The sequence below is a fragment of the Macaca thibetana genome, chromosome 3 (assembly GCF_024542745.1).
Source record: "Macaca thibetana thibetana isolate TM-01 chromosome 3, ASM2454274v1, whole genome shotgun sequence".
Taxonomy (NCBI): domain Eukaryota; kingdom Metazoa; phylum Chordata; class Mammalia; order Primates; family Cercopithecidae; genus Macaca; species Macaca thibetana.
In genome coordinates this window covers 56,563,101-56,587,130 of record NC_065580.1, presented here as the reverse complement: position 1 = coordinate 56,587,130, position 24,030 = coordinate 56,563,101, and the positions used below count along the sequence as shown (strand labels likewise).

At 40.9% G+C, this 24,030-nt stretch overlaps 1 protein-coding gene and 1 pseudogene across 2 annotated transcripts in view; both read left to right on the top strand.

Annotated features, from left to right (window-relative positions):
• The window catches only part of GSAP (gamma-secretase activating protein), a 104,688-nt gene that overhangs the window by 50,549 nt on the left and 30,109 nt on the right, over window positions 1–24,030 (top strand). Inside the window, exons 13-19 of the mRNA XM_050782746.1 lie at window positions 4,369–4,446; window positions 6,101–6,178; window positions 11,876–11,968; window positions 12,096–12,313; window positions 14,204–14,273; window positions 14,816–14,898; window positions 17,930–17,983. Coding sequence (XP_050638703.1) covers window positions 4,369–4,446; window positions 6,101–6,178; window positions 11,876–11,968; window positions 12,096–12,313; window positions 14,204–14,273; window positions 14,816–14,898; window positions 17,930–17,983 — 674 coding nt within the window. The remainder of the gene's footprint in view (window positions 1–4,368; window positions 4,447–6,100; window positions 6,179–11,875; window positions 11,969–12,095; window positions 12,314–14,203; window positions 14,274–14,815; window positions 14,899–17,929; window positions 17,984–24,030) is intronic.
• Window positions 1,923–4,447, top strand: LOC126949876 (40S ribosomal protein S2-like; annotated as a pseudogene). Its single transcript, XR_007723984.1, has one exon. The product of XR_007723984.1 is annotated as a 40S ribosomal protein S2-like (transcript).

Below are 24,030 nucleotides of genomic sequence, written 5' to 3'. Positions count from 1 at the left end.
GCAATACCATCCTAGACATAGGAATGGGCAAATATTTCATAACAAAGACATCAAAAGCAATCACAGAAGAAGCAAAAATTGACAAATGGGATCTAATTAAACTTAAGAGCTTCTGCACAGCAAAAGAAACTGATGGAGTAAACCAAACGACCCACAGAATTGGGAGAAAATATTTGCAAACTATGCATCTGACAAAGGCCTAGTATCCAGCATCTACAAGGTATTTAAATTTATAAGACAAAAACAACTCCATTAAAACGTGGGCAAAGGACATGAACAGATACTTTACAAAAGAAGACAGGTGGCCAGCAAGCATATGAAAAAATATTACTGAGGATTAGAGAAATGCAAATACATATTACAATGAGATACCATCTCATACCAGTCAGAATGGCTATTAAAAAGTAAAACAAATAAACAAAAAACAGATGCTGGCAAGGTTGCAGAGAAAAGGGAAGACTTATACACTGTTGATGAGAGTGTGAATTAGTTCTGCCATTGTGGAAAGCAGTATGGCGATTCCTCAAAGGTTAACAGCAGAACTACCATTGGACCCAGCAATCTGACTACTGGGTATATGCCTAGAGGAATAAAAATCATTCTACCATAAAGACATATGTATGCAAATGTTAACTGCAGTGTTTTTCACAATGGCAAAGACATGGAATCAACCTAAATGCCCATCAATGACAGATTGGATAAAGAATATGTGGTGCATATATACCGTGAATTACTGTGCAGCTATAAAAAAGAATGAGATCATGTCTTTTGTGGGAACGTGGATAGAGATGGATGGAGGCTGTTATCCTTAGCAAACTAATGCAGGAACGGTAAAATGAAATACCTCATGTTCTTACTTACAGGTAGGAGCTAAATGATGAGAACTCATGAACATGGGAACAACAGACACTGGCGTCTTCTTGAAGGTGGAGGGTGGGAGGAGGGAGTGGAGCAGAAAAAATAACTATTGAGTGCCAGGCTTAATAGCTGGGTGATGAAATTATCTGTAAAAATAAACCCCTATGATAGGAGTTTATCTAACAAACCTTCACATGTACCCCTGAATCTAAAATAGAATTAAAAAAAAAATCCTGAAATCCCAGCTCTTTGGGAGGCCAAAGTAGGAAGATCACATGAGCCTGGGAGTTCAAGACCACCCTGGACAACCTAGACTCCATCTCTTAAAAAAAAATTAGCCAGGCATGGTGACACACGCCTGTAGTGCCAGCTATTTGGAAGGCTGAGGTGGGAGGATTGCTTGAGCCCGGGAGGTCAGTGCTGCAGTGAGCCATGTTTGTGTCACTGCACTCTAGCCCGGGCAACAGAGTGAGACTTCGTCTCAAATAAATAGTGCATCAGTTGTACTATCCACATTTTGAGTGTTCAATGACTACATGTGGCTAGTTGCCACCATATTGGACTATACGGGTATATAACGTTTCCATTGTCAAAGAAAGTTCTGTTGGATAGCTTCACAGAGCCTGAGTACATACCATTTCACCTTGCTGTGTCTGTTTTTCCCTTTGGGATTGGGTGGGGCAAGTAAGCATGGCCTAACAATTTGGAAATATTTGCTTGTAAGTTCTGGATATGGTTCTTAGAATATATAATTAGGTACATTTATTCTACATCTCACTTTTTTTTCCAAGTGAGAAAAAACAACTTTCATTCTCTAAAGGATGGAGTGCAGATAATTTCTTAGAGTGGAGGTTATGATCTATGTTGTCATGTTCATTTCCCAGGATAGAATCCTAAAAGAACTACTAGGTGAATGCAAGGTATGAATATATTTAATCCTCTGTGAAACAATTTTTCTGAGATATTGTATTAGTTCACTCATTCACTACTATTTGAGAATTGTGTAAGAAGCACATACTCCCTTGACAGTATTCATTATCATTTAAAAAACTACTACTGCTTCTCCGAGAGAACACCAAATGGCGGATGACGCCGGTGCAGCGGGGGGGCGGGGCCCGGAGGCCCTGGTGGCCCTGGGGTGGGGAACCGCGGTGGCTTCTGCGGAGGTTTCGGCAGTGGCATCTGGGGCCGGGGTCGCGGCCGTGGACGGGGCCGGGGCCGGGGCCGGGGTCGCGGCCGTGGACGGGGCCGGGGCCGAGGCCGCGGAGCTCGCGGAGGCAAGGCCAAGGATAAGGAGTGGATGCTCGTCACCAAGCTGGGCCGCTTGGTCAAGGACATGAAGATCAAGTCCCTGGAGGAGATCTACCTCTTCTCCCTGCCCATTAAGGAATCTGAGATCATTGACTTTTTCTTGGGGGCCTCTCTCAAAGACGAGGTTTTGAAGATTATGCCGGTGCAGAAGCAGACCTGTGCTGGCCAGCGCACCAGGTTCAAGGCGTTTGTTGCTATGGGGGACTACAATGGCCACGTCGGCCTGGGTGTTAAGTGCTCCAAGGAGGTGGCCACTGCCATCCGTGGGGCCATCATCCTGGCCAAACTCTCCATTGTCCCGGTGCGCAGAGGCTACTGGGGGAACAAGATCAGCAAGCCCCACACCGTCCTGTGCAAGGTGACAGGCCGCTGGGCTCTGTGCTGGTGCGCCTCATCCCTGCACCCAGGGGCACTGGCATCGTCTCAGCGCCTGTGCCCAAGAAGCTGCTCATGATGGCTGGTATTGATGACTGCTACACCTCAGCCCGGGGCTGCACTGCCACCCTGGGCAACTTCGCCAAGGCCACCTTTGATGCCATCTCTAAGACCTACAGCTACCTGACCCCTGACCTCTGGAAGCAGACTGTGTTTACCAAGTCTCCCTATCAGGAATTCACTGACCACCTTGTCAAGACCCACAGCAGAGTCTCTGTGCAGCGGACCCAGGCTCCAGCTGTGGCTACAACATACGGTTTTTATACAAGAAAAATAAAGTGAATTAAGCCTGTTACTAAAAAAAAACAAAAAAACTACTTCTAAAGGAAAATTATGGTGCCTTGTTTTAATTTTTATTTATTACTAGAGAGTCTATAGTCTGTCTTTTTAAAAGCAATTTCATGTTCCTTGTGATTATAGTATATAAAACAATGGATAAACCAGTAGTTTTTTGCTGATAATGTTTACTGTATGAAAGCAGTCCAAGTGGTATATGAGACTTTTGTAACTCTCATAATTATTATTTTGTTTATACTTTAGTGATAGATTACTTTTATTCTCAGTGAGTTGGCTGTAATTGTAAAGAAAAGTTGTTATTGTGTGCTCAGTAAGGTAACGGTCATTTTACATCTAATAGAATTGTTACCATGTTATCTGATGAAGTAATTATTTTTTGCTATTTTGTGTTTAAGATAATTGCAATAAAATGTACTACTGACAATACTTTGCAGTGTTAAATGTCATTAAAAAGTCACAATTGACAAATATTATAACAGAATGCTTATAAACGTCCTTAAATAGCCCTCTTAGAGGAAATTGACTTTTTTTATACCATGATTCTTTGATAAAGAAACTAATGGGGTAAAGTAGAGGAAATACTGAAATCCACTGAAGTAGAGTAGCGATTGAGTTCACACAGCTAGTTAACATTAGCTCTGAGGCTAGAACTCAGGTTTCCTGACTCCTTTTTGAGTTACTTTCTACCTGTCAATCTCCTATTTCAGTTAATCAAATAAATACATTAGAATAGACATATGTGTTTAAGCATATTGTCCTCATTTGTATGTAGGTCACTGATGGACATTAGTCCATACAGCAGCAGCTGCTAGAGATAATGTACAGTTTCACACATTGAGAGAGGTGGGGAAAGCTGAGGGTGTTCTGGAGTGATGGGGTAAGTGAAGGGGGTCAAGACTTACCTGGAAAGGCCGTTCTATACTAAGAGCTCTCCTTTGGCCTTGGGCCAATGCCTTCAGTGACTCAATTATGGATGGATATGGACTCATACGCCACATTTGTTTTTACTGACCCATAAGATAGATCACACTTTTCCTTTCAATCAAGATAAACGAGAGACTGGAAACTTTCTGTGAAATGAACACAGTTTTTGATAAACTGGTGTTCATAGCTGTTAGTAATAATTAGAAGGTGACAAACTAGATAAGGAAGGACAATGCATGCATATTAGGAGAATCTCATGAGGCTTTGGAAACTGTCTAGAACCCCATGATTTCATATGCAGGAGTATATCTGTGTTCATTTTCCTATCCTTCAATAGCCTGCCACAATACATTGCTTATAGTGTGCGCTAAAAAATTACTGCTTTGAAATTTCTTAGCAACTTGTTAATAGACCACTTCTAGGACTTGGGAATAATCTGTGAGGTAAGATGAGGCAGGACATCTAAAGGAATAGAAGTAAGTTTAAGTGGTTTAGGAAACTTTATTTATGACATAGATTAAACTCTACTATACTTTCTTCTAGGAAGTTTGTGTGTATGTTACAGCCCGAAGTGTGCCTCTTGGGAACAAATCACATATTCAGTGTTTTACATTCATAAAGGTACTTTTCATGTCTTCTTTGTTACTTTTACATGATAACTTTTTCCAAATAGTAGCAAATTAGATAGCTCTTAACAGTGTTATTAGTAATTTTTTGGGGACAGGGTCTCCCTTTGTCACATGCGGTGGCATGAATACTGCTCACTGCAGCTTCAACCTCATGGTCTCAGGTGATCCTTCCTCCTCAGCCCACCAAGTAGCTGGGACTACAGGCGTGTTCCATCATGCCTAGCTAATTTGTGTATTTTTTTTAGAGATGGGGTTTCACCATGTTGCCCAGGGTAGTCTTGAACTTCTGAGCTCAAGCGATCCACCCGCCTCAGCTTCCCAAAGTGTGGGAATTATAGGTGTGAGCTACCATGCCCGGCTGAGATTACCATTGAATCAATTTTTATTAGTTCATTCTATATCTGTATACTTACAGGATATATATTTCCTGAAGAAAGTTGCTAATGGTGAATATCAAGTTAGCTAGTTATTTTTATATATTGTATATTTTTATCCTGGCCTATATATTTTTCTAAGCTTGTGGACCAATCCTGAGGGAGGTATTTACCCAAAGTGTGTTTATTTGCTTTTTAGTTATTGCTAATTGGAAAGTATCTATAGATTTAACTTACAGAGTTACATAGGGTTTTAGTTAAAAGCATCCATGATCTCAGACCTCAACAGGTTTTAGATCTAAGATACATTTATTCCATTGCACACATCTATGGCCCAAGATATTGATAAACAGTCTAGGGAGCAGCAGTCAAATGCCTGTTTTCTCCTGGTTCTGTAGTTGATCACAGTATGCCCTGTAATAGTTTTTAGTTTGAACTAAGGAGTAATTGTTTTGCTTGTTTAGTTCCTTAAAATGAGTATTTGTGCAGTATATAGTATGGGTGTATTTAAAGTTTTTTAAAGATGAAAATTTTTCCAATATTTAAAAAAATTATGCCAAGCCACACCAGAGCTGCTTATTCTATAGATGGACCTAATATTACCTCCTTAGGTTAGAGATCAAGGTAAAAAAGTTTAAGAACTTAATGGAAAAACTAAAGTAACTTCAGAACTAGACATATATACTATTCATACTTAAGTCGTATAAGTTTGAGATTTTTGTGGAAAATTTTCATGCATTTTTCTAATCGTTAATCTATTGATCAAAGCCAGTAAATAAAACTTTTCTGAAGATTAAGAGTTAGAAAGTAGAGAGGAAAGGCCAATATACTGAGGTTGTTAGCTCGACTAATTCCCTTCCTACCTAAAAGTGGGATTTGTAAGTGATTTGGAGAAGTCTCAGAGGGTCTTAATGACTGCATGTGTGTGGCAGTGAGCCTTGAGGAATGAGGGCCAATGAGCCATGTGGTCATCTCTATCTCTTGGATCTTTAAGTAAATTCCTTCAGATCCTCCCCTCCCTGAACAATCCACCTGTCATGGTCTAAGATTATAATAAGCCTAGAACAACTACTGGAGTGTGACTGCCCTCAGATTATCCGCCTTCAGTGCTGGGTTTTGGAGAATGAGGAGAACCATGAAATCTAGAAGTCTGAAGATGCCCACTTACCAGTTTCAGGTCACTGAAAATTTAGTGTGTTACATAGTCACTGCCTTGGGTGGAGTTCCAGTTCTTTGTTTAACATTCTCTGGCTTCTTGTTCTCTCTTTGCAGGACACAGCAAGACCTTCACTACTTCTCTTGAGAATGTTGGCTCACACGTGACAAAGGGCATTACTTTTCTCAACCTTGGTGAGTGATGGAGAGATCACACCCCCTGCTCTGAACACTTCTTCCTGGGCATGATATACCTCAGCCTTCTATACTATCCCATTTCTCATGCCTCTTTGAGACTTGGATTGTGATGACAGTCAATGACCCACTTGAAGTCTGACAAGAGAAGATTTTCTCTGGAACACACCCCTCCCTCTCAACTCCTTAGCATTTGGCTTGAAAGGGTTGGGGGATGTATCTTCCCTTTTTAGAGAACCTAGGCTGTGAGCTTTCTTATGTTTTTTGGTAGCAGCCTAAAAAGCCATTTGTTAGCATAAAAATGATGACTTGTATGAGATATTGCCAAATAGCCCATGAGAAATAATGCATCATATTATCCCTTGATTATAGAGAGGACAGGGGCCCCTGGGAAATTGTCTATTTCCTGTTGCTAATCTTGAAAAGCTTCCAAGTCCCATTAATGATTTATGGATCAGCTTGAGTTGTTTTCACTGAGTAAATATGGTGAAGGGAACCTGAGTATAATGAAGAAAATAAAGAAAGGGTTTGTTGTACCTCCCGCCTGAAAGCTGCTTTTCCATGCCAGTTGGGATGTGGGGCACAAAGTTTAGCACAAGACTAAGTAATGCTTTACTTGCTTGCATATGGAACATGGCATATGGAACATTTCCTTTAAAAAAGGAGCTTCAGGTTTAGAGCATGTAATTCTTTGATATCTTTTTCCATCCCTATTCCACAGTCCGTCTACTGTCATGACGCATGTTTGGGAGAGTGCAATGTGAGGAAACTGAGCAAAGTGATTTTTAGTTTGAATGCTACTATTGATGAGGTTGGATACTTACGCTGAGTGGGCCAGTATGGGCAAATTTTAAACATGATCTCTGAATTTGTGGGAAATTGCCTTAGGGAAGCCTGGTTCTACTGCTTCCTGTGATGAGAGAGATAAATATTATAGAAGGTTTCCTGGGTCTGGGACTTGATTCTTATCAGCAATGCTTTATCAGCATCCCATCTCAAGAGTGATGTGGGAAACTTTCCACTAAGAAAACAGCACTTTGGGAGGGCAAAGGTATCCTTCCTTTTTTCACCCCTGGGAATGACTTGCAAAGGGCAGGCAAGATTTAATCTGTGGTCTTCAGCATGTGGAGAGGCCAGAAATACAAGCTTGTAAAAATAGGCTATTTTTCACATGTTGTCTTTCCTTCTTAAGCACGTTTTATAGGCACAAAATCATAGCCCAGTTTAAAACTGCTCTACAGGTAATTTTTATGACAACAATATTGTTTTTTTTGAGTAATATATTTTTGGCTACTAACTACATGCAATTTCCCCGGACTGTCACCCTATTAAAATGGGCTAATATTGATGAAAATATTAAAGAATAACTTTTTGAAATTTTCCATGAACCCCAAACACTTCTATATAAGAAAGATATATTTATAAGTAAGGAGCTACTATTTATTTAATGAGTACTATATGTTAAGTATTTTAGTTGTTATCTTGTTCCCTACAGCAATTCTGATTGGTGATATTATCCCCATTTTACAGATAACGAAACTGAGGCTCAGAAGGAGTGAGCTCTGTGCTCAGGCTTACTTCAGTGTCTTTTATCAGGGACCCTAGATTATTCTTAGTTTTTTTTTTTTTTTGAGATGGAGTCTTGTTCTGTCGCCCAGGGTGGGGTGCAGTGGCGCGATTTCGGCTCACTGCAACCTCTGCCTCCCGGGTTCAAGCAATTCTCTGCCTCAGCTTCCCAAGTAGCTGGGATTACAGGTGTGCACCACCATGCCTGGCTAATTATTTTGTATTTTTAGTAGAGACAGGGTTTCACCATCTTGGCCAGGCTGGTCTTGAACTCCTGACCTCGTGATCCACCAGCCTCGGCCTCCCAAAGTGCTGGGATTACAGGTGTGAGCCAGTGCGCTTGGCCTATTAATAGTTTCTTTAAACATTTTGTTATTTTGTTTTCTTAGCATTTTATTTCAACTAAAACTTTATCAAGTATTTTGTTTAGAGGTGTTGTTTTAGTATTTTTCTCTAATGCAATCCAGAATAAACTGAGAGAAAATGAAGTGAAATGATCCCATCAGTCACCCACATGGTATGCAACATAACTGCCCAAACTAGAAAAGATAATTAGTGTTGTCAGTGTTACAATCCTAGAGTACTTAATTTAAACATATTTATTCATAGAATTTGATTTTTATCTTATAGCATTTTTGATATATTTTTAAAAATGTAAAACTTTAGTCTAAATGTTTTCAAACATTAAAGTTTTAACTAAATATAGGTGATTAAATTATTTTCTTGAAATTATAAGAATTAAAGTGTCCATTTTACATGTGGCGTATGAGTGTACATATAGCTTCTGCTTATGTGTGGTACCTTTTCTTCTCCATATAAGATCTTTATTAGAAAAGTCAGCAAATAAAATATAATAAATTGATACAGAGTTCTTTCATCAAATTTTCCTAGCAAACTTTTTGTTTGTTTGTTTGAGACAGGATCTTGCTGTGTTTCCCAGGCTGGAGTACAGTGGTATGATCTTGGCTCACTTCAACCTCTGGCTTCTGGGCTCAAACTATCCTCCCTCCTCAGCCTCCTGAGTAGCTGGGATTACAGGCACATGCCGCCATGCCCAGCTAATTTTTTGTATTTTTCCTAGAGATGGGGTTTTGCCAGGCTATCCAGGCTGGTCTTGAACTCCTGACCTCAAGTAATCCACCTGCCTCAGCCTCCCAAAGTGCTGGGATTACAGGCATGAGCCACCGTGCCCAGCCAATAAAAATAATACCCTACCTTATTTTGTTTTTAACTGACAAATAGTAATTGTATATATTTATGGAGTACAATGTGGTGTTTTGATACCTGTATACATTGTGGAATGATCAAATCGGGCTAGTTAGCATATCCTGTATTCGTTTATTGTTGCTGTAACAAATTTTTTATTTTTTATTTTTTTTATTTTTTATTTTATTTTATTTTTTTTGAGACGGAGTCTCGCTCTGTCGCCCAGGCTGGAGTGCAGTGGCCGGATTTCCGCTCACTGCAAGCTCCACCTCCTGGGTTCGCGCAATTCTCCTGCCTCAGCCTCCTGAGCAGCTGGGACTACAGGCGCCCGCCACCTCGCCCGGCTTATTTTTTTTGTATTTTTAGTAGAGACGGGGTTTCACCGTGTTAGCCAGGATGGTCTCGATCTCCTGACCTCGTGATCCGCCCGTCTCAGCCTCCCAAAGTGCTGGGATTACAGGCTTGAGAGTTTCAGACACCACAGACGTTCTCTTAAAGTTCTGTAAAGTTGGAAGTTCGAAATGAGTCTTGAAGGGGCTAAACCAAAGTGTGGGCAGGACTGGTGCCTTCTGGAGGCTCCAGGGAAGAATTTGTTCCTTGCGTCCTCCCTCCAGCCTCTAGTGCAAGCTTGTCCAACCCTTGGTCCATGGGCTGCACATAACCCAGTATGGCTTGAATGTGGCCCAACACAGATCTGTAAACTTTCTTAAAACATTGTTTTTGAGATTTTAATTTTTAAATTTTTTTAGCTTATCAGTTGTCATTAGTGTATTTTATGTGTGACCCAAGGCAGTTCTTCTCCCCAGTGTGGCCCAGGGAAGTCAAAAGATTGGACACCCCTGACTAGAGGCTAGTATTTCTTGGCTTGTGGCCCCTTCATTCCAACTATTTTCCTCATCGTATGGTCGTCTTCTCTTCTCTAGTCAAATCTCCATCTCATAAGGATTTTTGTGCCTACCTGTGTCTACCTGGATATTCCAGGATAGTCTCCCCATCTCGAGATCCTAGTCACATCTGCAAGGTCTCTTTTACCCTATTCACAGGTTCTGGGGATTAGCACGTGCATATCTTCAGGAGCCATCATTCAGCCTACCACAGATACTACTGACCCTTTTGGTGAGACAATAATTCCCTGCTCATTGAGGGACTGAACATCCATCACTGGAGCCCACTCACCAAATGCCAAATAGGAATCTCCCTCTCCCTGCCTCAGTGATGTGGCAACCCAAATCAGGGTCATATATTTTCAAATGCCACCTCCCCACGGATATAGTGCCATCCTAATTAACTAGTTAAGTGGTACAGCTGGGAGGTAACTAGGTCATTTGATGCCGATACCTTTTCATTATGTCCCACTATATTCTTGTTTGTGTTTTTGCTGGTAAAGTGTTGCCATAATAAGATGATTGCCACCATTCGTGCTAGGCGCTTTAGCATCATTTAATCCACGTTGACTGAAAGGACACTTCTAAGTCAACTGGTTTGAGTTCTATATCCTCTTTCCTTTCCACAGAACGCCTTCTATGCAAATGATTAGCATGTGTTCCTTCACTTCTCAGGAAAAGGAGTCTAGCTGGCTCACTTATAATCTAAATGTTCCATCTATATAAAATTACTACTGTGTGAATTTCTGTTTTTTAAGATCCTAGAAAAAGTATTGGCAAGGGCTACTTCCACCCTTCCATTCTCCAGAAACCTATTTTTTTATACCTTGTCTCCATCTGAGTACAAATGTTCTTGGTACAAAAATATCTAGTGCAGGGATCGAAGGTGTGAATTCTAGTCAGCTTGATATGCAAGGAAATAAATTAGTACTTCACAAAGTGTCAGTGTGTCTGCAGAGATTGTTCTGATGAATATTGATTTAAAGGTTTTCTAAACAAAATGCTCCTGCTGCTGCTGCTGATGATGATCAGTGGACGAACATGGGCAACAAAATTTTAGAGCTTCCCCAAACTGGCAGAAATTATGAAGAAAATTCCCAATATAAGCTATTTCCAGCCTACCAGATTAAGGAATAATTCATGTTGCTTGATATTTTTTATTCTAATTTGCTCTGAGGTCATTTAGATTCACATAAAGCCACAAATCACTTAGAAACAAAACTGCAGGTATAAATTAAGATAACCATGGCTAAATATCTGAAGAAAATTAGCCAAAGATAGAAATAAATGAGGTTTACCTAGTAAGAGAAATGTGGCTGGTCGTGGTAGCTCATGCCTGTAATCCCAGCACTCTGGGAGGCTGAAGCAGGAGGGTTGCTTGAGCCCAGGATCAAGACCAGCCTGGGCAATATGGTGAGACTCCATCTCTATAAAAATAGAAAATATTAGTGGGGTATTGGGGGCACAGGCCTGTAGTCCCAGCTACTTGGGAGGCTGAGGTGGGGATGATCACTTGAGCCCAGGAGTTTGAGGCTGCAGTGGGCCGACATCACGCCACCGCAACTCCAGCCTGGGTGACAGAGTGAGACTCTGTCTCAAAAAAAATAAAAAATAAAAAGGCCGGGCGCGGTGGCTCAAGCCTGTAATCCCAGCACTTTGGGAGGCTGAGACGGGCGGATCACGAGGTCAGGAGATCAAGACCATCCTGGCTAACACGGTGAAACCCCGTCTCTAAAAAAAAAATACAAAAATAGTCCCAGCTACTCGGGAGGCTGAGGCAGGAGAATGGCATAAACCCAGGAGGCGGAACTTGCAATGAGCCGAGATCCGGTCACTGCACTCCAGCCTGGGCGACACAGCGAGACTCTGCCTTAAAAAAAAAAAAAAAAAAAAAAAAAAAAAGGACTGTCATTAGATAGCTTATTAAATTGGTAAAACTTTTGCCTTTTGAAATATTCAGAGAAAGGCAGGGATAATGTGACGTTCTGTACCTGTGCAGCTCTTACCACATGTAGATGATGTAAATCTTTCTCTTCTATAGACTATTATGTGGCTGTTTACTTACCTGGTCATTTCTTCCACCTACTTAATGTTCAACATCCAGACCTGATCTGCCACAGTCTTTTTCTGACAGGTACGGTTATAGTTTTTCTCTTGTAGAGATGGCCTATTTGAGTTTGTTTTGACTTTAATAATTTATGTTTGGGTGAAAGGAGGTTCTTTTGTTTGCTGATCTACTTTTTTTTTTTTTTTTTGGCCAGGAAATAATGAAATGATTGATATGCTACCTCATTGCCCTTTACAGTCATTGTCAGGGTCCCTGGTACTGGATTGTTGTTCTGGAAAGCTCTATAGAGCACTGCTCAGCCAGTCATCTTTATTACAGCTTCTGCAGAACACCCGCTTAGACTGTGAGAAGATGGCCGCGTTGCACTGTGCGCTCTACTGCGGTCAAGGCACGCGGTTCCTGGAAGGCCAGGTGAGAAGATAGCTCATGTTTTAAAATGTACAGATAGACGACACTGAACCTATTTATTTTGTGGTTGAAAATGGTCACCGGGCGCAGTGGCTCATGCCTGTAATCCCAGCACTTTGGGAGGCTGAGGCGGGCGGATCACCTGAGGTCAGGAGTTCGAGACCAGCCTCAACATGGAGAAACCCTCTCTCTACTAAAAATACAAAATTAGCCAGGCATGGTGGTGCATGCCTGTAATCCCAGCTACTTGGGAGGCTGAGGCAGGAGAATTGCTTGAACCTGGGAGGTGGAGGTTGCAGTGAGCCGAGATCGCGCCATTGCACTCCAGCCTGGGCGACAAGAACGAAACTCTGTCTCAAAAAAAAAAAAAGAAAGAAAATGGTCAGGAGTTATTTTTATTTAGTTACAATTAATTGAGGTGTATGGCCTTTCTGCTGACATCATCGTCTTTTGTGTTGCTTTTTTATGGATCCCTACCAGGTCTCAGACTCAGGGTGTTTCTGTTCTTTTGGGTACTCCCTTTTCCAATTGGGAATAAATGTTTAGCTGTGTCAGTAACATTTCAATGAAGAGCTCCATAAATAATGCGCTTCTTAAATATCTACTTTTTTTCCTGGTCTGTATTTGATCTATAATTATCAAAAGGACTAAAATCTGTGGCAGATTATTTATTACATTTATAATAAAAATAGCTTACATTTGTATTTCACATTAGAGTTTATTAAGTTTATCCACACACTTTCTGTGTTATTTTACAGCTATCCTGTGAAGTCAGAGAAATCTCCTTATCAGATGTAGTTAAGATCAATGAGTGGCTGGTTAACTACAAAAAAAAAAAAAAAAAAAAAAAAAAAAAGAGACATTAGACATTTTATTTTAACCTAAAACATTAAAATGTACATTATTCACCTATGCTTTGACTCAAGCCTTTCTTCGTGCATCTGCTAATTGAAGTGCAACATCATTTTTCTTGCATAAAAGCACTAGTAATGAGTTACCTCTAACTTCTTGTCACTTTTTAAAAATTTTTATGTCTAAGGATATAGTGATTTAAAGACCCTTACAAAGCAATCTGTGTATACCAGGCATTTTTTTACCCAATCTTTTTAGTTGTTTCCCCTGAACCTAGTTTTCTAGTGTTTTAGAGACATGCCTTTGACTCTTTCCAAAACATTCAACTTTTACTGACCCAATGACACTCTCTGCATCCACATTTTACTTGTCTGTAGTAATATTGTATTACCTAATTTTGAAAATAAGTACAATAGCATAAACAGGTTTTGAATAAAACAGCTTACTGGTAGGAGCAGAAGTGCAAGTGTGCACCATAGCTAGGTGTGTCTTATATTATCTGTCAGTGCTGAGATGGCAAACATTCCTCCAGCAGGTGAGGATGATTATGGAGATGAGAGAGTTGATGGTAGAGCAAGAATTATCCCTCCTCGGAAGACAGTACAGTGATGCTCACAAAGGTTAACTGGTATGTCCGTATTCACACTGAGGACCCAGCTGGAATTCACACCCAGCTCTGCTGCCTCCAAGCCTAGTGGTTTTGTTTTGCTTTTTTTCCTGGATCCCACAGCTCTTTCCACTGGTGCTTTGCTATAACATGACCTATTCTTGCACAAACGTTAGGTTGAAGAACGTTTATTTGGTTCCCAGCCAAGGAGATTTATTTAAAAGATGTATGAAAAGGATCTCACTTATAATATGCTGTTTTACCTACCCAGAATTGCATTATGTATCTTGAAGATAGTGTAGAAGTGAGTATATTCTTAGGCAATTCTAAAATAGGTATAGAATGCAAAAGCTTCACGTATATTTGTACTTCTTTGGTAGTGGAGGCAGAGAGCAGATTTAAATACCAACAGAGTTTTGTCTGACTTTTTAAAGATTATTCAATGGATTTCTGAGAATGTCTCTGCCTGCCATTCATTTGACCTCATTCAGGAATTTATAATTGGTAAGTGTTGCTGATATTGCACCTTAAGTTGAATATTTGACCTTTTTGCTTGAGGGAAAGCAGTAAGTTGATAATGAATGCCTCAACCTGTCCAAATGCTGCTTAGGAGCACATTAAAAAAAAGAAAAAAACTCTATCGGAGTCAGCAGCTAATTAAATTTCATTCTCTTGTGGTTTTCTAAGAAGCTATGGCTGTACAGAGATTGATGAGATACAAGATAGGATCTTGATTCTATAACCTTATTAGTGATTTTTTTTTCCAGTAAGATGTAACTTTCTTAGCCCAGTTTTTTGTTGGCTGGTTTCGTATGAAGTGACATAATGTCATTTGGGTAGATATAGTACTAAGTTATTGTTCTCATTGTAAAAAGCAGAACCTGAAAATTTTAGTCAGTAGATAAAATCATAATGGTTACCATTTTGAGGATGAGGGATAAGACAATGAAAACTTTGTTGGTTTGCTTGTTTTGGTTGAATTACAATGCTGTCATCATCTTATTAAACCACATCTTTTTTCCCCCATTAAAAAAAAATCTACTCAGCTTCTTCATATTGGAGTGTATATTCAGAGACAAGTAACATGGACAAACTATTGCCACATTCCTCAGTGCTCACTTGGAATACAGTAAGTTAACACTGTGTATGCTGTGTGCAAATAAAATCAATTCCCAGTTGTGGGTCAGTTGTTGGACACCCCTCTTATAGTCATCAGGGTCGTGATTTCACTACTGTTTTGACTGATAAAGAACCGAGTTTTTTTTTTTTTTCTTTTTTTTGGCAGAAAAGTAATAGCGAATCCCTGCTATTGGCCAAAAGTATTTGTATAAAAACAGTAAAACCGAAGGAGCAGGTAAACAGGGTATTTATTATTCTTCCTGTTACCAGGCAGAACTAAACCTCTATCATGGTATTTTTATTTTCTAAGTGACTAGAGTGGATTACGATATGTACTAGGTTTATGTAAGTGAGGAATGGGTGCATTGCTGCTATTATACTTGGTAGATAAGGACCTTCATGACCTCTTTTTCCTGCCCCATTAAAAAATCTGTAATAACTCTAGAGCTTCAGGATCAGTAAAAGTCAGCAATCTTAGGCACACTCACCCCAACTGACTTTTTCTCCCTGTCGGTTCAGACTCCCTCCTTTTAAATTAGGATGTGTTGAGCTAAAACACTGCTCATTTTCTCTTGAATATGGTACAGTAGACAGAGCTTTGCTGGCCCAGCAAGTGAAAACCATGCATAGGCTGTGCCTGAAAAAGTTCTGCCTCTTGTTTCTTATTTAGATATTAGAACTACATACTTGCTTTTGAGGCAGAAGTTTATATCAAAAAGGTATTTAGAAAAATAAGTCAAATTTAACACAGTCATAGGAAAAGATGTACTAGGATAAATGGTGACACTTTATGTTTAGACCCTGTCTAAGTATAGTCCTTAAAAAAGATGTATCAAGTGTGTTTGATTACTTTCCAAAGTTTTGGTATGCACAGTGGCAGTACTTTCCTAAAGGCCTTTTCTTTGTCTTTTACTGTCATAGTTATTAGATTTTTATGCCTCACCTTAGAATTTAAGGGAAAGGCCTGAGCTTGTTCCCGCTCTAGGTGCCCACTTTTTTCTTTCGGAACACATGTGAATAGACATGCAGACCCTGTGGTCATACGACAGGAAGTCTGCAGGTTACACCACCCTGGAGTCAGGAAATGCACATCTCCGCTCCCTCCCTTACCAACCCCCCACTGTTATGTCCTGTGTTCAAAGTGTCCAGGAGGCAGTTGGGACCACTGGTTCCCAGGGTTGTGTTAAAAGACTGAGCCACATGTTAACTGGATGTGGTGTGAGAATATCACCTTGAGGGTAACGCTTCTCTTTTGCACTTCTCAAGATTGTGTAGGGCGGAGCAGCTATTGTGGACACGCACAGGGTGACATCAGTAAGTCCCACAAGAAGAGCGATATAAAGAAACCTGTGGTTATAACCTCCCTGTACTGAACTAATCTTGGAGTTTGCCATGTTGCTTTAAACTTCTTGTGATTGGACTAGGTTACCTTAAAGATCTCTTCTAATCTTGAAAAATCTATGAGTCTATGCTTATCATTAGCTATGATGTAAATCATTTATTTTTCTCTAATCTGCAAATGTTCTTAATGCTACAACCTTAATAAAAAGCTGCCACAGGAGAAAACATGGACTTCACACTTTTGTAGGAGACAACTGACTTGGATTTTTTAAGATAATAGAAAATATGATGCCCTTACAAATAGATAATCCTGAATTATGTTTTGCAAACAACTATACCTCTTTTAAAATGCCATTTATAACCTAAAACCGTAATGAAATTTTAATGTTTTTTTTTGAGGTATCCTCTGTAGTGATAAATTAAGCTCACAATAGATTCTTATCACAGCTTTCAACTGTCACAATGAAGAACTTAGTTGTTTGCATGTTCTGAAAATGTATTTCTCTGTCACTGTGATACCCTTTTTTTACAGGAATATTCTGTATCAGTAAAATCTCGGTCATTTAAATTCTAGACAAATATCAATTTTTATTTCTACATTACATCTCGTAAAATATTTTCTTATATAGTTACCTACTTTTTTTAAGGAAATGGAAGCTGATTTGACCAGATGAGAGGCTACTTACATAATTAACATACAGATGCACTTTTCAAAGTAATAGTGAATAAAGGGCAATCTTGAAAGTTTATCATTTCATTAAATTTCTGTTTTAACGCTCACTAGTTAGCAGAATGCTATCATTTGCCCTTCTTGAAATGAATTGTTCACTTTTCAGATTTGCCATGATGATAGCGCTGCACAAACTTTTTTTTTTCTTTAGAGATGGAGTCTTGCTCTGTCATCCAAGCTGGAGTGCAATGGCACAATCTCAGCTCATTGCAACCTCCACCTCCCAGGCTCAAGTGATTCTCCTGCCTCAGCCTCCTGAGTTGCTGGAAATACAGGCACCCGCCACCATGCCTGGCTAATTTTTTTGTTTTTTAGTAGAGACGGGGTTTCACCATGTTGGCCAGGCTGGTCTCCAACTCCTGATCTAAAGTGATCTGCCAGCCTTGGCCTCCCAAAGTTCTGGGATTACAGGTGCGAGCCACTGCACCTGGCTGCTGCAGAAACTTTTTTATGGGGAGCTCTTACCTCTGAAATTACAGAGGACAATGAGGTACAGAACAATTATCCAGCCAAGTCATGCAAGAATTCCGTTAGTCTTGGTTCCTTCTAGTGAGGTAGGGGCCAACTATAATACATTTAAGTGAAAGAAGAGAGGAAGGAGTATTGATAATGAAACATTTCCTCTTTATCATTACATTTGGTGCAAACATAATTTGCCTCATTTGTTCTTTAATAGAAATGTATAAAAATACCCTATTTGCTCTCTATTTCTTTGTAATTGTCTTTTCCTTTCGTTTAGAGACCCTGTCAACTATTATAATTGTGACTTTAAAGAATACGTTCCTTCTGGAGGCAAGAGATAGGCTAGGCTATATTCACTGTTATTTATGTGCTCCAAGGTTTATTTAAAGTAGAGGTTAGAAACTGGAAGCTGCCCTTAGCTTCTTTCTGTGCAGAAAACACTCCCTGAAAGCTTGAGCTAGTGGTAGCTCATACACTGAGCAGCGGTGTGTTTTTTTCCCCACTATAGGAAATTCCTGGAATAACTCTTGTGACAGAAGACATTGCATTGCCTTTTATGAAGGTAGGTCCCTTAGAGCAAGAAACGAAAGTACAGACACATGATTAAAGCTCTGCTGCCTGAGTATTATGGTGGTTCCAAAAGGGATTGCAAATTGGCTGGGGCGGGGAGGGCGAGGCACTAGGGTGGGTTTTCTGGAGAATCCTTCCTACATGGGTGAGTGATCACTGAGTATGATAGTATGGCAATTCTCAGGAATGCTCTTTGAAGAAGGAAGTTTCCTGAAGATAGAAGAGAATTACGGTGCTCAACTTAAACCTTCCAAAACTGTGCCTCAGGCCAGGCTGTACTAGGGAGGTCTGGTAGATGATCTTTAGAGAGGCTGGTAGCTGCTTTTACTTTATTTGCACAACTATTACTCCCTCAAAATGAGTGCGCGCGCACACACACACACACACACACACACACACAGAATTTCCAGTCTTAAAACCATTAAGTAATGTGGGCTAGGATTATCTAATTTCCTTCTGGTTCTAAAAACAGCTTTTTTGTTTCTCAAGAGTGATCTGTATTGGCCCACTACGTGGTCTCCATCAACCTCTGAACATTAAGCTGTAGCTGTTAGTGTCTTTCTGCAACCTGGTGGCTTCAGAATAGTTTCGGAGTACCATATGAGAATGGGGTGCAGTGAGTAGAAAATAATATGTATGTCGTTAAAACTAGGGGGAGTATTTTAGTGCAGTTTCCTTGAAGCTCCTTTGTTGTTTTTGGCATTTGGCATTGCCTCCTGTTAATCATAGCTTGATGTAGACTGGGAAATCTCAACTTCTGGCAGCAGGGAGCTCCGGGTGCTGATGCCTTTTATTTCCATTTGATTCTTTTGTATCTGTGAAGGGCAAGCTAGGCCTGGGCAGCTGGGGGAAGGCTGTGGCATTTGAGGTCACAGTGATTCACTGCGGGCGAGAGAGCGCAGATCGGGGCCCAGGTTAGTGGTTCTAGGTTTTGGTCTTAAGAAGAATCCCTTAAAAATAGACTGATGATCTGTGTTTCCAGGCAAAAGCATGGGACTGCTGTGAAGTCCTACTAACACGTGAAGATGAAGAGAAAAGAAAGGTTTTGTTAATAGTTTAAAAGGTGTTTTAAAAGATTCCACCCTTTCATTTTATTTATTGTTTATTGTTTCTGCCCTTTCCACTAGTCTTACCAAATCCATAATGTGTTTTTATTTTATTTTTAGAGATGGGGTCTCCTTTTGTTGCCCAGGCTGGAGTGCAGTGGCATGATTATAGCTCACTAAAATCTCTAATTCCTGGGCTCAAGCAGTCCTTCCATCTCAGCCTCCTGAGTAGTTGGACTATAGTCATGAGTCACCACACCCATCCAGTTTCTTATTTTTTCTTATTTTTTTTGTAGAGATGGGATCTTGCTATGTTGCCAGGCTGATCTCAATCTACTGGCCTCAAGTCATCCTCCTGCCTTAGCCTCTCAGAGTGCTAGGATTATAGGTGTGAACCACCATGCCAGACCATAATTTTTTTAATGGACAACAAACCAGTGAAGAAAAATTTTGAAAGAAATATCATCCACAATTCTATAGTGCCTAATGTACCAACTGTCTCTTCTCCCCCATTTCCTCTTGGCTTTTGTTATAGGTATGCATATTTTACCCAGTAGTAATTGTGATCTAGAGATATTAGATAAATTTTAGAAATTATGTTATTGTAAACATTTTTTCATGTTGCTATGTAAACTTATTATAATTTCTAATGACTGTATAGGATTCCACTGGATGGCAGTGTCTTTTTATTTTTATTATTTTAAATTAATAAGTGTGTGAGGAAAAACTCTGTCCAAACTGTGTTTTCTCTCTCTCGCACTGCAACAATAATCAACACAGAAAACACTTCTGTTACCAAATGTGTGGGAATTCTTTCCTCACGCACCAAGCAGCAGACAGCAGCTGGGTGTCCTCTAATTCAGTTCTGACGCTACCTACCCAGAGACAGTGTCAGATCCCACAGGTTGGGGGGCATAGTCCCCAAGACTACCTTCCATACCCTCAGATACCAGGTGCAAGTCCAGGCCTCTGGAACTTCTGACCAACTGTCTTCAAGTTGGGGTTCCCACGAAACCTCTTTAGGTTTGGTTAATTAGCTGGGGTGGCTCACAGAACTCAGGGAAACATGTTTAGTGGCCTATTATAAAGGATATTGCAAAGGATACAGATGAAGAGATGCATAGAGTAAGGTCTGGAGGAAGGGGCGTGGAGCTTCCAGGCCCTCATTGGACTCACCACCCTCCAGGAACCTCCACCTGTTCAGCTATGGGGAAACTTCCCCAACCCAGTCCTCTGGGATTTTTATGGAAGCATTCCTTTCCTCCAGGGTATAAGGTGGGGCCCTCTTAGGGGAGGGTCTTAAGATCCACAATCAGAAAGGTAGGGGGGTGGGGCGGGGGTGGTGGTGGGGAGTGGTGGTGGGGGGAGAGTCCTGCCTTAGGGCAGGTGAAAGGAAAGCAGGAGAGAGAGTTTCCTGAGACTAGTCCTGGTTCCGAAGCCTAAAACACCCAATATTATAACAGTAGGCTGTAACAAAGGCTATGGGCATTATGAACCAGGGGTGGGTGGATGAAAATTAATACATACAAAACACCACAATAAGTATGTCATATTTTATTTTGAGGTAGGGTCTCACTCTGTTACCCAGGCTAGAGTGCAGTGACACAGTCATAGCTCACTGCAACCTTGAACTCCTGGGCTCAAGCAGTCCTCCTCCTTCAGCCTCCTGAGTAGCTAGAACTACATGTGCATGTCATCAGGTCTGGTTAATTAAAACTTTTTTTTTTTTTTGTAGAGACAGGGAATTACTATGTTGTCCAAGCTAGTTTCGAACTCCTAGGCTAAAGCCATCCTCCCAACTCGGCCTCCCAAAGTGTTGGTATTACAGGTATGAGCCACCATGCCCTGCTGGGTTGCAGTGCCTTAACTCAATTGTTCTTCTGTTTTGTTCTACTCAGCCTCCTGAGTAGCTGAGATTACAGGCGTGCACCACCATGCCCAGATAATTTTTGTATTTTTAGTAGAGGTGGGGTTTCACCATGTTGGTCAGGCTGGTCTTGAACTCCTGACCTCAGGTGATCTGCCCACCTTGGCCTCCCAAAGTGAATATTTTTATACATATAGTTTTTCTTTTGATCTATTCCCCTAAGGTTAAGAGCCCAGAAGTAATATTGGGTGAAAGGCTATGACGATTTTTATAGCATTTGATTCTTATGATAAATTGATATTCAGTGAAAGGGATGTCACACGCGTCCATGTGAAGAGACCACCAAACGGGCTTTGTGTGAACAATAAAGCTTTTTAATCACCTGGGTGCAGGTGGGCTGAGTCTGAAAAGAGAGTCAGCGAAGGGAGATAGGGGTGGGGCCATTTTATAGGATTTGGGTGGGTAGTGGAAAATTACAGTCAAAGGGGGTTGTTCTCTTTCGGGCAGGGGTCAAAAGGTGCTCAGCCGGGGAGCTACTGAGCCAGAAGAAGGAATTTCACAAGGTTAATCACTCAGTTAAGGTGGGGAAGAAACATATCACAATGGTGGAATGTCATCAGTTAAGGCAGGAACCAGCCATTTTCACTTCTTTTGTGATTCTTCACTTGCTTCAGGCCATCTGGATGTGTACGTGCAGGTCACAGGGGATATGATGGCTTAGCTTGGGTTCAGAGGCCTGATATTCAGAGGCCTGAGCAGGATTAGGGGAGGCATGGGAATCTAGAGTGGGAGAGATTAAGCTGAAGGAAGATTTTGTGGTAAGGGGTGATATTGTGGGGTTGTTAGAAGGAGCATTTGTTGTATAGAATGATTGGTGATGGCCTGGATATGGTTTTGGATGAATTGAGAAACTAAACACAAGGTCCGAATAAGAGAATGAGAAAAACAGATACTAAAGGACTAAATTGGGAGGACATCCAATTAGAGAGGACCCAAGGGGGTTCAATGTAATTACTTGCTTGGTTGGCAAGTTTAGGCTCTATCCTTGAGTTTTTTTATGTTGTCATATACCAGGCCAGATTGATTTAGGTAAAAACAACACTTTTCATTTAAAAATATAGAGTCTTTTTTTTTTTTTTTTTTTTTTTTTTTGCAGTGAGTAAGTTGAGGCCTCAGAGATTTTGGAGGAAAGAGAAATGCAAAGCCAGCAATTATTTGTTAAAGATGGATTAGAAATGGCTAGGAGAGAGTGAGTGAGATTGGTAGTGTGGTGGACATAGCTGGGGGGAGGAAGAGGGTGGCATAAGAACAGGAACAAGAATAAGAATGAATATAAAGGTAAAGAATAGGACTTCATCAGAGTGAAAGTATTGGAGTGTACCCTGTCAGCAAAGATCATCTATCCACTCTAAAAGGGAGTTAAGAGTGGTGGTTTGGGGATAGCATGAGGAGATATTAGCTGTGATGACTTGGAGAAATAGTGTAAACCGGCAGTGTAAACAAGAGCAGGACATTTATGAGTAGTAGAGAACAGTGAATAGGAGTATGACTAGACAGAACATAGTAGGGATGACAAGTTTTTGGGGTGCAGTTCAAGTTGGGCTGGTGTCTGGAATGACACTGGGCCCTAATAAAACAGAGCATCCATACAGGAGCTCAAATGGGCTGTACCCCGTAGCATCCCGAGGACAGGCCTGAATTCTGAGAAGGGCAAGTGGGAAAAGTATTGTTCAGTCCTTTTTAAGTTGGTGGCTGAACTTGGTAAGGTGTGTTTTTTTTAAGACCATTGGTCCATTTTGCCTTTCCTGCAGATTGAGAATGATAGGGGTCTGAAGGTTCCACTGAATACCAAGAGCCTGAGAAACTGCTTGGGTGATTTGACTAGTAAAGGCCTGTCCATTATTGGACTGTATAGAGGTGGGAAGGCCAAACTGAGGAATTATGTCTGACAGAAGGGAAGAAATGACTGTGGTGGCCTTCTTAGACCCTGTGGGAAAGGCCTCTACCCATCCAGTGAATGTGTCTACCCAGACCAAGAGGTATTTAAGTTTCCTGACTTGGGGCATGTGAGTAAAATTGATTTTCCAGTCCTGGGCAGGGGCAAATCCCTGAGCTTGAATGTATAGGGAAGGGAGGGGGCCTGAACAATCCCTGAGGAGTAGTAGAATAGCAGATGGAACACTGAGAAGTGATTTCCTTGAGAATAGATTTCCATGATGGAAAGGAAATGAGAGGTTCTAAGAGATGGGCTAGTGGCTTGTAACCTACATGGAAGAGGTTATGAAATGACGACAGAATAGAATGGGCCTGTGAGGCTGGAAGGAGATATTTTCCTTGGTCTAAGAACCATTTGCCTTGTGTGGGAAGAGATTGATAGGTGGAAGTTTCAGTGGGGAAGTAGGTGGAAGTGACCGATGAGAAGGAGGAAAACTGGCAGTGAGGGACAGAAGTTGGAACACTAGCTGCTGCTTTAGCTACCTTATCAGCATAAGCGTTGCCTTGAGTGATGGGATCTGACACATTTTGATGGCCTTTGCAGGGAATGACTCCAGCTTCCTTTGGAAGTAAAGTGGCCTTGAGAAGAGTTTTTATTAAAGAGGCATTAATGATGGAGGACCCTTGCATAGTGAGGAAACCTCTTTTTGCCCATATAACAGCATGGTGGTGAGGATATGGAAGGCATATTTAGAGTCGTATAAATATTGACATGTAATCCTTTTGCAAGAGTGAGGGCTGGAGTTAAGGCAATGAGTTTGGCTTGCTGAGAGGTAGTGGAAGGGGGGCAGAAAGTATATGCATCAGGTGTGAGGAAGAAAATAGATTTTGGAAGTTATGAGAATTGTAGAGAGTGAGTTGAGCACATAGTTTGTGATTTTGAGGGCCTCTAAAAGTATTAAAGCAGCGGCAGCTGCCGCATGCAGACGTGAAGGCTAGGCTAAAATAGTAAGATCAAGTCGTTTGGACAGAAAAGCTACGGGGTGCTGTCCTGGCTCTTGTGTAAGAACTCCTACCACACAGCCCTGCACTTCAGCTGTGTGTAATGAAAAGGGAGTGATGAGTTAGGGAGAGCTAGTGTGGGAGCTGTTTTTTAAGGAATGGAAAGGGAAGTGGGGAAAGGATTTAGGA